The sequence below is a fragment of the Vulpes vulpes genome, chromosome X (genome assembly GCF_048418805.1).
Source record: "Vulpes vulpes isolate BD-2025 chromosome X, VulVul3, whole genome shotgun sequence".
NCBI lineage: Eukaryota > Metazoa > Chordata > Mammalia > Carnivora > Canidae > Vulpes > Vulpes vulpes.
In genome coordinates, this window is record NC_132796.1 from 10,143,615 (window position 1) to 10,158,561 (window position 14,947).

The window sequence follows — 14,947 nt, forward strand, 5'->3', positions numbered from 1 at the left end:
TAAGAGACATATCTACCCTTGTCACTCAGTTCCTGTCCCTGGAGGCAGCATGTGTCCATTTCTTAGGTATCAAGCTAGATACTTAGTATGTAAGGAAAGCATATTGTAGTAGTTTGCTAGGGCCGCCATAACAGAATGCAGACTTGAGTGGCTTAAACAGTGGGAATTTTTCTCATAGCTCTGGAGGCTGTAAGTCCAAGATCAAGGTGTTGGTAGGTTTAGTTTCTCCTAAGATCTCTCTCCATGGCTTGCAGATGACCTTTCCTCTGTGTGCAGCACCCCACCCCCTTATCATGTGACCATGTCTCTGTCCCAAATTTCCTCCTCTCGCGAGGACACTAGTCAGATTGGATTAGGGCCACCCTAACGGGCTCTTCTTAATCACCTCTTTAAAGGCCCTGTCTCCAAATACAGTCACATTCTGAGGGACTGGGGGCTAGGGCTGCAACATGAGTTGGGGACACATATCAGCCCATAATACATATGTGGGTATTTACATAATGTATATTTGGTTCTTGTATAGATTAAACATACTTTGCTGGTTTTTTAAAAAACAAGCAGCTTTTCAGTAACCTTTTTTCAGCTAAATACTCAGGGATTCCTTGCTATTCAAGAGGTCTAGAGCTAGGAGGCAAAAAATGGTCAAGGGAACGGATCTTCATGTGTGTAAAAAGACAGGCTGGTGGGAAGGGAGAGTAATCCTGTTTAACACCGTGACTCCAGGTGATCCATGAACAGGCTAGCTGACCAAGCACAGTCCTGAAATGTGACAACTAAGGAGGAACGAAACCTGACAATTGCTTCGGCCTTCAGAGACTACAATTAACTGATGGGAAAAGCTCTTCAACAAGAAGGGAAAGGTAGCTGCAGATCGGACTTGTGTTTTTAGGAAGTAAAAGATCTCTTGATCGGCTCGTGTTACCTAAACAAAGATGAGAAATATTGAAAAAACAAGAGTTGGGAACAAAGCAGTTGGCGCCCGAGGTAGCAGGAGCCGTGGAAGCAGCTGCAAGGTCCCCAGGAAGCCAGCAGAAGCGGGGAACGTCCGCAGGCCACCCCTCCCCCGCCACCCCGCGCCAAGGGAGGAGAGGCCCCAGCGTCGCCTGCAGTGCCTGTGCTCACCACACGGCGCCAGGCTGGCTCTGTGACAACGTGTGCTTCTGTAGTTTACTCACGTAAAGCCTTTGAGACAGTTCAGCGTTAAGAAAAAAGCAAACTACTGAACTTGGAGAATAGACAGCTGTACGTCTGAAGCCCTTGTAAGCAAATACAAAGTGCAGTGTGGAAGACGGCAAAGTACAGTTCTGTCAGTGGGGTCATGTTTTTGTCGCCTTGTGAAACAGTTAAAACATCCTAGATGTTCCTTAAAATTTTTACATTTCTGTAAAAATGTGTGTCTGCTTTCCCTTTAGTATCATGACGCATGGACACCAGTGCTCTCACAATACCAGTGGCTTGTGGGGCAGTGACGTGTAAAGTAGAAAGTGTAAAGTAGAAAGTGGACCTGCGTCCTGTCCGTGGATTTTGAGAAGTCACCACTGAACTGGCAACCAGAATGGGCTGCTGTGCCTGAAAAGTGAAAGAATATGAGTGTAGCATGGGCAGAGCCGAAATCCACGGTCTCTCTATGTACACAGGAAACGTGGGCACCAGTGAAGCGTCCTAGTAAATGAAAGACCATATCAGAATTGTGCATTCTTTGGGTCCCTTGAGGAATGCTGACATAGATTAGCAGTGACATAGTGCTGACACACACATGCTGAGTGGGGCCTCATGCCCAGGGCGCTCGTGACACCATCCCATTGCTCTTGTGGTCCTGAACCTTGTGACATCACCTACTACCAGATCCAAGCTTTTGCTGGCTTTTTAGCTTTCCTACCAGTCCTGGTTCCATCCTATCCACGTGCCCAGTGCTGCTTTTTGTCCACCCCTTCTTGGCCCATGTGTTTTCCCAATGCAGCTCACATCTGACGTCCCATCCACACCCACACTTGGCACTGGACTTGCTTCAAGCTCCTTCAAAGACACAGTCGCTCATACCATTTGGTACTTGGCTACAGTAACATACTCACCTGGGGCTTGTGTGACTTGCTCCCATCGCACCCTCACAAGTCTGGAGGAGAGGATCATGGTTTGCAAGGTACCTACAACGTCCTGCTGAAAACATGCTGCTGCTGCTGCTGGCAGCTCTCTGCATCACGTGTTTACTGAGGGCAGAGCAAGCTGTATCCGCTAAGTACGCGCTGGGGTTTCTCTGGTGAGCCTGGCTGAAACCCCTCCTAGATTTCTAGCAGAGTATCTTTCTGTTCCCAAAGCTCTGGCACCTAGTTTGAGGTGATCTGAATTCTGGAAAATGGGCTAAGATAATAGTTTGTAGACTCTCAATAGGGGAAATAGGACTAAAACGGCGGTAGCAGGGTGAGCAACACTTAAAAAATTCGATTGAACTTCCACAATCTTGGACAAGCATCTTTATTTAAGAAATCAAATAAATAAATGGGGTAAACAATTATGACACCAACTTCACACAAGGGTCTGATACCGAACTTGGAATGATTTGCTCAAGTTGTTCAGGATGGAACAAAATTGAGTCCTCACAATTAGCACAGAAAATATCTGTTTATAGTACTTGTTTTTTAAGTGGACATTTAGTATTTTATAGTAAGATCCCACTTGTTACAGGAGGCCACTCCCCACCCCTTGGTGTACAGCCTAAAAAAGCCAAGAATGCAAATGTTAATATAAACTTTTCTTTGTTTACAGTTCCAGATTTCCACCTTTTTACTAGTAGAACTATCAACAGGTTCACTTAACTTTCAGTTTACTGTCTGAAGGAAAGGCAATATAAGAACATAACCTGTCACTTTGGTCCCAGCTTCCCATTTTACAAATATGGATCTAGGATTCTAGATTTTTAGCAGAATCACTATTCCCAGTCTTTGACAGAGGGGGGCTTCGTGGCATTTGGCACTGCAAAAGCTGCTTGCTTCAGCTTCTTGGGTAGTGTTATATATACTGCCTATGTGATTTTATAACAATATTTCTAGACGTATAGAAGCCCATGTACATGCTATAAATTTCATTCCCTACTGCAGAGACTTTTAGGTTTAAATCTAGCAAAATCTTGACAATGACATTTGGTTCTGGATCATGACATCAAGATCAAACTATCTGAATGAGTAAAGTCAAAAGCTCATTCTTAATTTTTAGAATAAGGATATTTTCAAGGTTATAAAGAGTTTATAAGTAACACTGTTCACAAGCAAATATTGATCTGTTGATAATCAAAAGAAACTGTACTGTTTTGAAATATACAAGAAACTTCATTAAGTTTAGGTAAATTTAGACTAGAAGTAAAACTTTTCCAGGCTATTTGTTACTTACAACGTACCCATTCCTGAGAATACCCCATTGTAGTGACATTGTGTATTTCCAAACTTTTCCAGATTCAACTTAAAAGGTGCTTCTTCCCAAGAAACTGAACTTTTCTGTCAAAAGCGCTTGATCGAATAGGAGAATTGGGTTCATAAAATGGATTCATTGCAAACTAGGAAAGAAGAAGGTATTAGTGAGGTTGTCAAAGTACAAAGGCTGACAAATCATAGATGTCTAGAAGGAAATTATTGTAAAGTTCTAAATTAAATCATCAAAGACATCCAAAACAAAAGTCTGAAGACCACATTATGTTTCAACAAAAACGTTCCATGGGTAAAGAGTAATGCCCCCTCGAGGAGGTTTGGGTCTTGGTGTTTGAGAAGTATCTGTGGCAAAACCAATGGTGGTATGATAAGTGTTGCCAATGTAAGCTAAATGAACTTTCAGGACTCACCCTTTGTGTGAAATAGTAATGTACTCATATTAATTATAAATATATGGCTCAATCCCCTGTGGTACATAAAACTGAAAATCCAGCATATGCCCATAGTTAAAAAAAAAAAAAATATATACTACATTGCTATTATTAAGTTGCACTTATGTAGCAATTTTTTTAACAATTAGGTTTTTAATACTGTCCTTTTAACACAAGGCTAAGTGATCAGTTTCTTAAATAGTGTAATATCATAATATGTGTGAGAAAACTCTTAGAGGGCTAAATATTTTTATTTGCTAATTCTGACTGGAATATTACTGTGCAGATATGCAAAAACTCTTGTCTAAGTACAAAACATTTAATAGAACATACTGTTAGCACTGCATTTTAACCATAGACATCCTAGTACTATTTTATTTTTTCTAATTATCAAGAAATGTGAGTGGCACCATTCTCCTTGAGTGACTACTTGGTAAACTGACAGTTTGTAATCTATATTTATTGCATTGTAACTTACTTGTAAAGTAGATGGAGAACATTTTAGATTGAATTATGAAGCAATTTCCTTCTGTAACCTGCTTCCTTCTCTTTTTAGGGTTCCCTAATAGATAGAATCAACCATCTGTGCTCAAAGGGGGAAACTGAAACCAATTTAAAAGTAACTACAGTGAGTTCTGTCCTAAATACATGGTAGCCTGGCAGTGAAAGACTTGCCTGAGGAGGGAGTTTGCAGGGATTGTTCTGATTGGAGGAGATGAAAACAGCAGTACGAGGGAGTTATGGCAACAGGCCAGTTTCCTGTCAAAGTTGGAATCCCCTTTTTACGATCACATTGAAAAAGTTATAGAACATACCATACCTTTATGTATAAATCATAGACATCAGTAAAAAAGTTCTTTATTCCATCTTCTTGTCTTATGTCATGAAGCATAATAAATCTCATATGTGAAAGAATTAAGGTATAATCTTAATAGAAATGAAAAGTAGTCAGGTGATACAATATCCTTCAAATGAGTCACATGCATTGTATTTGGTGATGGAAAAGCTGAATATATAAACTGGGTTTGAAGTTAGGTTAGTTTCATTTTAAGAGGACATAATCTTTTTAAAAAAATAACTACAGAACAAAGTAAAATCAACCTTATGGTTCAGGTTAACTTTAGTTTTATATGAGACTTGGCTTTAAAATTATCTGTTAAACAAAATGTGGGTATTTTTTTCCCCTAAAAAAGAAAAAAAAAAAAAAAAGGTAGCCCTCTAAGTGGCAATTTTTACCTGACACTTTGAAGTCCAGACTTGGAGTCTGGCATCTATGTCCTTTGTCGTTCTAGTTTGTTACCCCAACCTTTAGTTAGAGATCTTTATTTAAAAGATAAGGATATGACCTGCAGTAACAAATGCCGAAACAAACCACTCGTTGAACTTGTCCACGGTTTTCAGGTACATGTTGTTCGACAGCCACATATTCTCATCTACAAGGTCGAGAGCAGCATGAGCTATGAACTGGTTCAGATGACGATGATCATCCTGGATGACAATGTGAGTAGCACCAGATCAACTTTCCAGACAGCATCAAGAATGCCAGCATTTTATTCTGGAAATTGTATACATAGTTTTCTTGGGGGTGGGATGGCATCTTCTGCTTTTACTTCATTTATTACTATCATGGGTTAGAAAAGATCTTAACTGTTTTCACATCATAGTCTTTTTAATTTGGTATCTAAAACTCAGCAAATAGAAACAGCCAGTGACTTAATAAATGAAATGTGTTCAAGAAACTATATAGATTATTTTTTTAATTTTGTAAGAAGGAAGTTCCCAAATTTGGTAATCATTTAAGCACATGACGAAAGAATAGTAGGTTATAAAAAAAGAGATTCTGCTTTAAACACATTCACATCTTTTTAGAGAAAGATGTGAAAAAATCTGTAAGTGGTTATGGCTAAAGGACAGCAATTTAGGTAGGCTGGAGAGCCAAGGAGGTGGTGAAGGAGAGCTACACAGAAATGATGTTGGCGTGGATCTCAGGGTCAGCAGGGGAAAAGGGCAGGCCTTTTCACTGGGCCCAGTGACACTTGATGAGCAGTGGAGACAGCTGAGGAGGCAGTACTCTCAGAGGCTTGGCATAGGCCTCTTTCAGGTGAACTGAAGCTTATGTGACGGGGGATCTGGGAGTGGCAGGAGGCCATGCTCAGCCCCAGCTGTGAGCAGTCACCTGTCTCAACAAGGGGAAGACAGTCCTGTCAGAGCTGAATGTCCTCGTGGGCTTACCTGGAGGTGGGACTGTCCCACCATAATATGGAGAGGGAATTCACAACCTGGAACAGTCTTAGTCCTGAGGAATTCTTTATTTCAAACTAAAATTTTCGGGAAGCCTGGGTGGCTCAGCAGTTGAGCGCCTGCCTTTGGCCTGGGGCAGGATCCTGGAGTACCCGGATCGAGTCCCACATCAGGCTCCCAGCATGAAGCCTGCTTCTCCTTCTGCCTATGTCTCTGCTCACCCCTCTCTGTGTCTCTCATGAATAAATAAATAAAATCTTTAAAAAAACAAAACAAAAAAAATAAATTTGTCAAAGAACACTTCTGTTATGGGTCAAACCGAATTCTTATGTTGACGTCCTAACCACCCCCACCCCACCCAGTACCTCAAAATGTGGCCTTATTTAGAAACAGGTCATTGCAAATGTACTTAGCACACTAGAGTAGGATGGCCCCTAATCCAGTATCACTGGTGTACTTATAAAAGGGGAATTTAGAAACAGACACATAGGGAGAATGCCATGTGAAGACTAGACTTCTCCAGAAGCTAGGAGAGGGGCCTGGAACAGATCTTCCCCCAGCACCTTCACAGGGGGCCTGGCCTGCTGAACCGTTGTTCTTGGACTTCTGGCCTCCAGACCAGTGAGACAATGAGCTGCTTTTACTTGAAGCCACCCGGTTTGTGTGTTCTATGATGACAGCCCTGGGAAAGGAAACTTAATATGACCTCCTTGCTGAGGAGGCTGTCTTGTGACTGGGCTGGAGGAAGGCTGCCAGTTGCCTTGGAATCCCCTGCACAGTTCAGACATGTTTACTTCATCACATCACTATGACAAAGCTAATTTAATCCTTAGAGAAATGGATGTATTTTGTGTCTGGCTTACAGTAGTGTTTTCCATCACTTTACATGGATGATCAATTATGAGATTAGAAGAAAAATGTAGAAATGCTTTAGAAGGTGAGTGGTAGCAGGAGAAAGAACCATGGTCAAAGTGTGCAACAAAGCGTTTTTATACGCACAGCTTTGCCTACCACAGGTCCACAGAAACTATGTAAGTAGCCCTGTACCACAAAGCAACAGCTGCTACAGAGACGCTTCAATACAAAGTTTTAAAGGAGCAGTGTGCTCACAGGAATGTGTGGAATAAATATAGCAAAGCCACCTGATAATACCCTAACCAAATTTCTATCTTATTTTAGTGGCAAGATCTAAATAGTTGAAAAGCATCACACACTGGACATTATGCATTACAATTAATTTCAGAAATCAATTCTTGTCTTAAAAGACATTAAAGCTTATTTTTGGAATTGAGAGAAACACACTTTAACCTGTCAACAATTTATTAGCAACATGGACTAGTATAGAAAGGTGGAAAGGCCCCAGGTATTCTCATCTCAGGATTCTACGTTTACTCTGAATGGCATGTTCTTGAGCCAAGCTTGTTTTTCTGGAACCATTACTGGCAACAAGAAAGTTGGGTGGTTGGGCAGCCTGGGTGGCTTGTCGGTTTAGCGCCGCCTTCAGCCCAGGGTGTGGTCCTGGGGACCCAGGATCAAGTTCTGCATCAGGTTCCCTGCATGGAGCCTGCTTCTCCCTCTGCCTGTGTCTCCACCTCTCTTTCTCTGGGTCTCTCATGAATGAATGAATGAATAAATAAATAAAACAAACCTTAAAAAAAAAGAAAGTTGGGTGATGTCACTGGGGAGGACAGCATGCGGGCACCACGCAGCCAGTAGGTGGTGCAGAAGGTCACTGAAAACTGCCGTATTCTCAAGGGCAGCAGGACACGGAAGCAAGGGTCTCTTTTAACCCTCCCAGGTGTAAGTGGACCTATTATGTATGTTCTGATGAAAAAAGTAATTCACTTGGGACAGAATGGGCTCTCGTGGCATTTCCAGTTGTAACAACTGTTTTTCCAGGCCCACTACAGGTGGACTATGTTTCTATGTGCTAAGGGAGCAGCTTTTCGGAATGATTGACAGTGAACTACATATCAGAGAACAGACCCTGAGCATCCTGCTAGTATGTGCCAAATGTGTGCTGAATTAAAGAATGAATCAGCAACTCAGAGGATGTTCCCTGGCGAGCTTCTATCAACCCGTGGGACTGCAGAGCAAGCCTCATTTAGTTGTGGTGGATTCCAGTTACCTCATCTGTCCAGATCTCTTTCAGTTGTAAAATAATGCCACACTATTATCATTACAACAGTATAACAGTTCTTACAGAATTTTTTAAGGTTCCATACGCACTTTGGATTCTGCTTTTCCAGCTGGCAAAAATTCCATTTCGAAAACTGGATTATCATGGTGGCCAACAATTACAAAGTAGAAGCTTCCAGACATTGTCTTCAATATGTAGCTCCTAGTTAAGTGAAAATAACACGTGTTTTTAGTACTCTATACCAGTTAGCATTATTAGCACTAACACCAGGAAAAATTAATAAAGGGTGTTGATTTTGTCTTCTTCCTACTTGAAGACCATCTGCTACAAATTTAAGTCTCTGCAAATGCAGGAGCCTATGATATGCTTCCTCAAACATTCATGAGAAAGACAAAGACATGAGGTGCCTGGCTGGCGCAATCGGTGGAGCATGTGACTCTTGATGTTGGGATCATGAGTTCAAGCCCCATGGTGGATGTAGAGATTACTTTAAAAAAAAAAACTTTAAAAAATAAGAAAGGAAGACACAATTTTGTATTCTAGAAAAGATGGAAGAAACCATAAGCCAAAGAGAAAGACATCTAAGGCATTAAGTGTTAAAACTGTTGTTAATAAGTTTGCTAAGGAAATGAAGAGAAAGTGTGGGGGAGGCATGTTGGAGGGGGATCAGGGATTGTATGGCTTTTAGCATAATCTGGATGGACAGACGGATGGGTAGAAGGATTCATATATGAATGCATGTATTTTTAGCACAGGGTCTTTGTAATCAGACAAAGTTAGGTTCAGATCTAGCTTTGCCACTTTCTAGTAACGTGACCATAGGCACAGTCCTTAAACTCCCAGTGTCAGTTTCCTCTTCGGTGAAATAGAGATAACAATCATAGATCCCTTACAGTGACTTTGAGAATTATACAACAATGCATGTGAAGCACCAGGCACAGTATCTGGCTCATAGGAGGTGCTCAGCACGTTACCTAGAACAACATGGAGGAGCACATGCACATGGAGATGTGCTGACTGACTCTTAAGGCCTCCATGTGGGGCAGCAATCTGGTTAACTGAGTATACCATCTCAGAGAATGTACGGTGAGGTGTGTCAGAGCCCAGGGCTCTTCAAGCCTCACTAGAACTTCTGATTCACAGAGACTATCAGAAAATCTGAAATGTATTTCCTAATGAATACAACCTTTTGTTAAGGAAATCAAGGCAGAGCTGGCACTTTTAACTCTGGAAATGGAAGAAGGCCCGTGACTGGAAGAAAGGGCAAATAGGACGTTCTTTGGGCATGACGAGGTAAATAGGATTTTAAATGTTATTTTGGGCAGGTATTGGCACATTACAGCCTGCAGGCCAAATATCTGGCCTCCCATCCTTTTATTGTTGCTGAAGGCTGCCTTTGCCCAACAACACGATGACAGAGTTGAGCAGTTGGGACAGAGACCATCTGATCCTTTACAGGGAGAGTCTTAGGGATAGATGAGGAAAAGGCCCAAATAGTAAAACTGAATAACAAGACAGGCAGGAATGATATGAAAGCTCCACAAAACTAGGAGAAATAGCTACAATTCTCAAGATTGAAAGAAATTCTCAAGGGGGAGAGGGACGGGAGCTTTAAATTTGAACAAAGTTGACAAGATGTCATTAACTGGAATAGGTTTCATAGCTGGAGTTTGCCAAGGGAAGGGCTCAATTTCTTCAGTACAAACATTTAAGAAGCAGAAAACAATACACATGTAAGGAAGCTAGCCCTCATTCCCATGCCTGCATCGTGTCATAACAGGGTGAGGGTAAACAGAAAGGGAACCGAAGGAAATACCACATAAAGGTTATGTCATAAATGCTCCTGCTGGGCAGAAACTGAACTGTCAATAATTTGGTTTCACAGCAGCTGAAGGACTCACATAAGTATTCAATTCTATAGGCAAAACTGGAAGGTGTAGTGTCTCAGGAAGGGGATGCACCTGTATCTGCACTGTCCGAAGTGATAGCCACTGGTGGCTCTTGTGCCTGCAGATCTGAATTTTTGACTCTAATTTTAATTAATTTAAATTTAAACTTAAGTAGCCACCTGTGGTTAGTGGCTACTGTATCAGACAGTAGGGCTCTGTAACAATGATTTGAAGCTTTTTTTTTTTTAAGTTCTGCAACCTCTTCTACCTTCCCTCCCTCCACAGAGCAAGTACTACTTAGAACTCCAGGCTGTAATACAAATTAAGCAACTGCCGTGTGTGTGTGTGTCTGCTCGATTTCCCTATCACCTAAAATAGCGGCCCTTCAAGTATCTCCAAAGAAGACTAGGTCTCCAAGTGTGGAGGACAGAACGACACAGAACCTGGCAATGGATTAGCCTGGGGAACTGAGGAAGAGGGAAGAATCAAGGATATATCCAAATGCCTGACCGAGGTGATCAAACTGAAGAATATCAAGATGAGTCTGTTCACCAAGAAGGAAATAAGGGAAAAAAGGGGATGAAATGAACACGTCAATTTTAACATGCGGTGGTAGCCAGAATAGCACGCCCTGCTCTGTCCACATCCTGATCTCGAAAACCTGTGAATGTTAATTTCCTGCCAGAGGGGAATTATAGCTGCAGATGGAACTGAGGTTGCTCACCACCTGACCCTATGGGGAGGAGCCTGGACTAACCAAGTGTACCCAGTATAATTACAAAGGTCTTTAAAGGGGGCGGGCAGGGAAGATAAGCCCGAGAGAAAGGTCAGAAGAAAGTGCAAGGACAGAAGGAGGGTCGCAGAGCTGCAACGCAGCTGGTGTTGAAGATGGAAGAAAGGGCCAGGAGCCAAGGAAGGTTAGTGGCCTCTAGAGGCTGAAAAGCACAAAGCCGATCCTTCCTGACAACCTCCATAAGGATACACGTTCCTGCTGATACCTGGATTCCAGCCCACGAAGACCCGTGGTGGAACTCAATGTAAGGTAATAAATTTGTGTTATTTAAGCCACTCAACGTTGTTATGGCAGCAGACAACACAAGTCAGAGCTGTAAAAGCTGTAGGAATGAGAAAAAACGCAATACTCAAAGTGCTCACAGAAGGTGAGTGCATGGGATGCCTGCGTGGCTCAGTGGTTGAGCGCCTGCCTTCAGCTCTGGATGTGATGCTGGGGTCCCGGGATCGAGTCCCACATCGGGCTCCCTGCGTGGAGCCTACTTCTCCCTCTGCCTGTGTGTGTGTGTGTGTGTGTGTGTGTCTTTCATGAATAAATAAAATGTTTAAAAAGGTGAGTGCAGTGTGTAGGAGACTGAGGACAAAGGGAGTGTCCCGTTTATCACGGGATAAGGGTTTCAAAGTGCTGTGGAAGGTTGGAGGGAGGAAGGGGGGGCGGGCGGACAGTGGTGCATCAATGGGAAGCTAACTAGGGATACTAAGGTAGGTATTTTTCTTTCCCAGCATGCCTCTCTAAGGCTTACCACAGAGCTCAGTACCTAATAAGCGCTCCTCACCTGTGGAATGGAACTGCGAGGAGGGGAACAATAGTGGGGACAGTGCCAGGGAAAGCTGGAACACAGGAGTGGGAGGCATGCTGGGATTAAGTAGCCTCAACACGGAAGAGAACTTTCTAGTGCTGAGGCCCTCAGTCTCAGAGGCCTGACTGATGAAGTCTGATGAAGTGATTAACAACACTTTTGTGAAAAGTTGAGGTTTAGGCAGTCGTGAAAAAACTCCATGACAAGAGACTAGAGTTGTTGACTGAATGGAGTGGCGCCAAGACACTCACCTGGGATGAAAACAGCAGCTGCCTCTGATGGCTAGGTGATGGAAACCGCTTGAGAGAGTGCGTGACAACTGAAGAAATCAAAGTGGTGATATAGGAGCTCTGGACTACCTTGAGCTGAAAGAGGACGCTAACTAGTGATGAACATACAAAACGAGACCATGTATCTGTGAGGCTGGCATGAGAAGGGCAAAAGCACAAAATGAATGGAAATGTGTGAAATGAGAAAAAAGCCTTAGAGTACAATCAGGAAAAGGGAGAAAGGTCAGCTGGTACATATGAGGATGCAGATCTGCTGAACTTGAACTATCTCAAAGAGCCTGATTTTTTAAATAGCAACTGTGACAAAAACAAAGTTAGGTACACTGTGAACCTGAAGACAGGTATATTTAAAAAAAAAAACCCTCCCAATAAATACGGGCCTTCAAGTCTCCACATATTTTCTATTTTGGATTGACAAATGTGATTAGTATACAATCAGCAACATGAGAAATCTCAGGAACAAAAGTTACACCATCTGAGGTGTTACTATTTTCAGAAGCAAAGGCTTCTCTTCTGTAATTGGCTACATTTGGAATAGATTAAAACCCCAAGAGAAACACGCATTAATGACAGTCTCCAGTCAGATAACATGCTAGGAGCTTTTATTTTACATTAACTTCGTTAACCTGAATCCTCAGACAAAAATAGAGTAAGTGGTTATTCACTCAAAGTACCAGTTATGTGAGAATAAGTCTTGCCAAACTTACATTGTCTGTTTTGGAAGAGAAATCCAGGAGATGGCAAATAATTTTACGACGGAACCTGGTATCTACCTGAGAAGTGGAGACGGGTGGCTTGAATTTAAGATCCTGGTACCCTCAGAGCTGGGGCGGGGCGGGGCAGGCAGCACTTGCTATTTGTTGAGTGAGGGATCACTCCTACCTGACTTGCATGCTCAGGGAACTTAAGGTTCTCTGAGTCAGCTGACAGCATGGGGTCTCTAGGGAACCTTTGAGCTTGACCTTAACCTAGTCCTGTTCAACATTTTGAATCTGTAAGTGGGAGACCGTTTCTCCTATTCAAGGGTAATATGTTCAGGTAGCCAAGACACTGGAAGGCAACACTAAGGATTCAAAAACTTCTCCAGGCTAAGAGAACGTAGGTGAAAGTAACAAGATAGAGTTTAAGAGAATGCAAAAACAAGTCCCGTGTTTTAAAAAGAAAAAAAACCTGTACAACAGATGAGAAACCTAGGTTCAGAGCAGCTTATTTACAAGGTTCCAAAGTTTACATTATTTACAAGCTCTAAAAGGGGGCAGAAAGCTAATGGCAACTCTGGCCTGCATTAAGATAATGTGCTTTTAAATCATATTGCCAGGGAACATACTTTTGGGAAGCTTATATTTTTTAAAGGTTTTATTTATTCATGAGAGAGAGAGCGAGAGAGGCAGAGACACAGGCAGAGGGAGAAGCAGGCTCCATGCAGGGAGCCGGACGTGGGACTTGATCTCGGGTCTCCAGGATCACGCCCTGGGCTGAAGGCAGGCGCCAAACCGCTGAGCCACCTAGACTGCCCTGGGAAGCTTATTTTAAAAGGATTAATAACTGTGAACTGGGTATAGTAAGGAACGCTCTGGGAAGAGCTACTGAAGGAACTGAGCGGGGAGAGGAAAAGGTCTTTCTGGGGGTGGGGAGTGAGCTACCTACGGCAGGCGCTGACTCCAGATATAATGTAGGCTGTCTGATGGAAAAGGAACTGGACCAGGGATGGCAAATAGGTTACCGCTGGTGAGCCAGTTTCTATTTAACTGGTAGTGACGGCCAGGACCTGGTGCTGGTAAGACTGAGACAACGTCTGTAGCAGGAAAGCGGGCTGTGATCGAACGGCGGTACCTACGCGAGCGCCCAGTAATTAGCGCTGGACTTGACAGACTTATTCCAAACTGTCCAGAGATCAAGCTCAGGGCTGCTCCTTTGAGGTTACCTGGGAATTTATTCGGGTCGATGTTAGGCACTTTCTCACACACACACGAACTACCAGGCTAGGCCGCAGTGAGACGACTAATCCCCTCCCATCACAGGGCAGCGTCAATGAAGAACTTTCCAGCTCCAAAGAATACTGCAGCCAAGTTTAAGAAGCCCCCAGTTAGAGGACCTAATGAAAGGCTAAATGAAGCAAACGCCCTGAGCTGGCCGACGCTTGCGGGCTGAAACGCGATGTGCATTGGCGGGGTGGCCTGTGATGAGATCAGCCGAAAGGGGACTGGCCAGGTCCGACCCGGCTGCCCTCAGGCGGGCTGGAGACACTGAGCCACAACTCGCGGCGCGCGGGGCCGGGGATGTCCCCGGAAGCTCCCGCCCCCTACTCACTCCACCTCCTACCTGCGGCGAGAATCCGACAACGGGAACAGCCACACGTCCCAAGGCCGACCCGCGCCGCGCGGCCTCCGTCGGAACTCCCCGAGCGATCCTCGCGAGAGTCCGGCGTTGGCGTCTCGCGAGAGGAGGGAGGAGCTTCCGGCCAGAGTACGGCGCGTGCGCAGTAGCACTTCCGGCTTGGGCCGTTCGGTTGGGCGGGCCTCGGGGAGGGGCAGGGTCAATGCGGAACACGGCGAATTCCTGCTCCTACGTGTTTGTCTTCTGTTGCCTCACTACCGGTGCCCGCCCCCGAGGCGCGTGGGAAAGTCTCCTGTGGGCCACGACTCCGCCTACCCATGGACCGCCGAGAAAGGAAGTGCGGATGGGCTGCAGTTCGTAGTTCACAGTGAGAGGCGGAGTTCGGCTTCCTTGTTCTCCTCGACTGCCCCCAGGCGGAGACTGGACTCCGGAGGCCGGGATTCCCCCTCTTCCTGAGCCTGCAGCTCGGGCGCGGTGTTAACTCGGGCCAAAGTAGGATATAATGCAGGGTTGGGGGGAGTCGGGAGGCGGTGGGAGGCCGACACCCGAGGGCCCGGGTAGATACACTGGCCCCTCCTCGGGGAGCGGCGGAAACGTACCCTCTTGTT

The 14,947-nt window shown here is 44.2% G+C and overlaps 2 protein-coding genes across 9 annotated transcripts in view; one reads left to right on the top strand and one right to left on the bottom strand.

Annotated features, from left to right (window-relative positions):
• Positions 1 to 2,456: 2,456 nt before the first annotated feature.
• Positions 2,457 to 14,451, bottom strand: TRAPPC2 (trafficking protein particle complex subunit 2). Its single transcript, XM_025986722.2, has 5 exons — positions 14,325 to 14,451; positions 8,321 to 8,432; positions 5,194 to 5,338; positions 4,671 to 4,756; positions 2,457 to 3,547 (listed from the first exon to the last, which is right to left on the bottom strand). The coding sequence occupies exons 2-5, from the start codon at positions 8,411 to 8,413 to the stop codon at positions 3,449 to 3,451; spliced, it is 423 nt and encodes a 140-aa protein (XP_025842507.1). The 5' UTR covers positions 8,414 to 8,432; positions 14,325 to 14,451; the 3' UTR covers positions 2,457 to 3,448.
• The window catches only part of OFD1 (OFD1 centriole and centriolar satellite protein), a 56,070-nt gene continuing 55,506 nt past the window's right edge, over positions 14,384 to 14,947 (top strand). For 5 of the 8 annotated variants that reach the window (XR_011998229.1, XM_025986715.2, XM_025986719.2 and 2 more), the window contains exon 1: positions 14,462 to 14,831. The gene's annotated coding sequence lies outside the window, so the exon portion shown is untranslated. Of the gene's footprint in view, positions 14,832 to 14,947 lie in introns of all 8 variants that reach the window. The other 3 variants (XM_025986712.2, XM_025986718.2, XM_072744038.1) reach the window with 3 other exon arrangements.

What these genes read in the sequence shown, in the direction of transcription:
- TRAPPC2 (XM_025986722.2), bottom strand. Translation starts at nt 8,413, where the DNA reads ATGTCTGGAAGCTTCTACTTTGTAATTGTTGGCCACCATGATAATCCA. An exon ending in GGCATTTGTTACTGCAGGTC is followed by an intron (nt 4,757 to 5,193) that starts ATATCCTTATCT and finishes TAATTCTTTCAC; the next exon opens with ATATGAGATTTATTATGCTT. An exon ending in TCTATGATTTATACATAAAG is followed by an intron (nt 3,548 to 4,670) that starts GTATGGTATGTT and finishes CTTCTTTCCTAG; the next exon opens with TTTGCAATGAATCCATTTTA.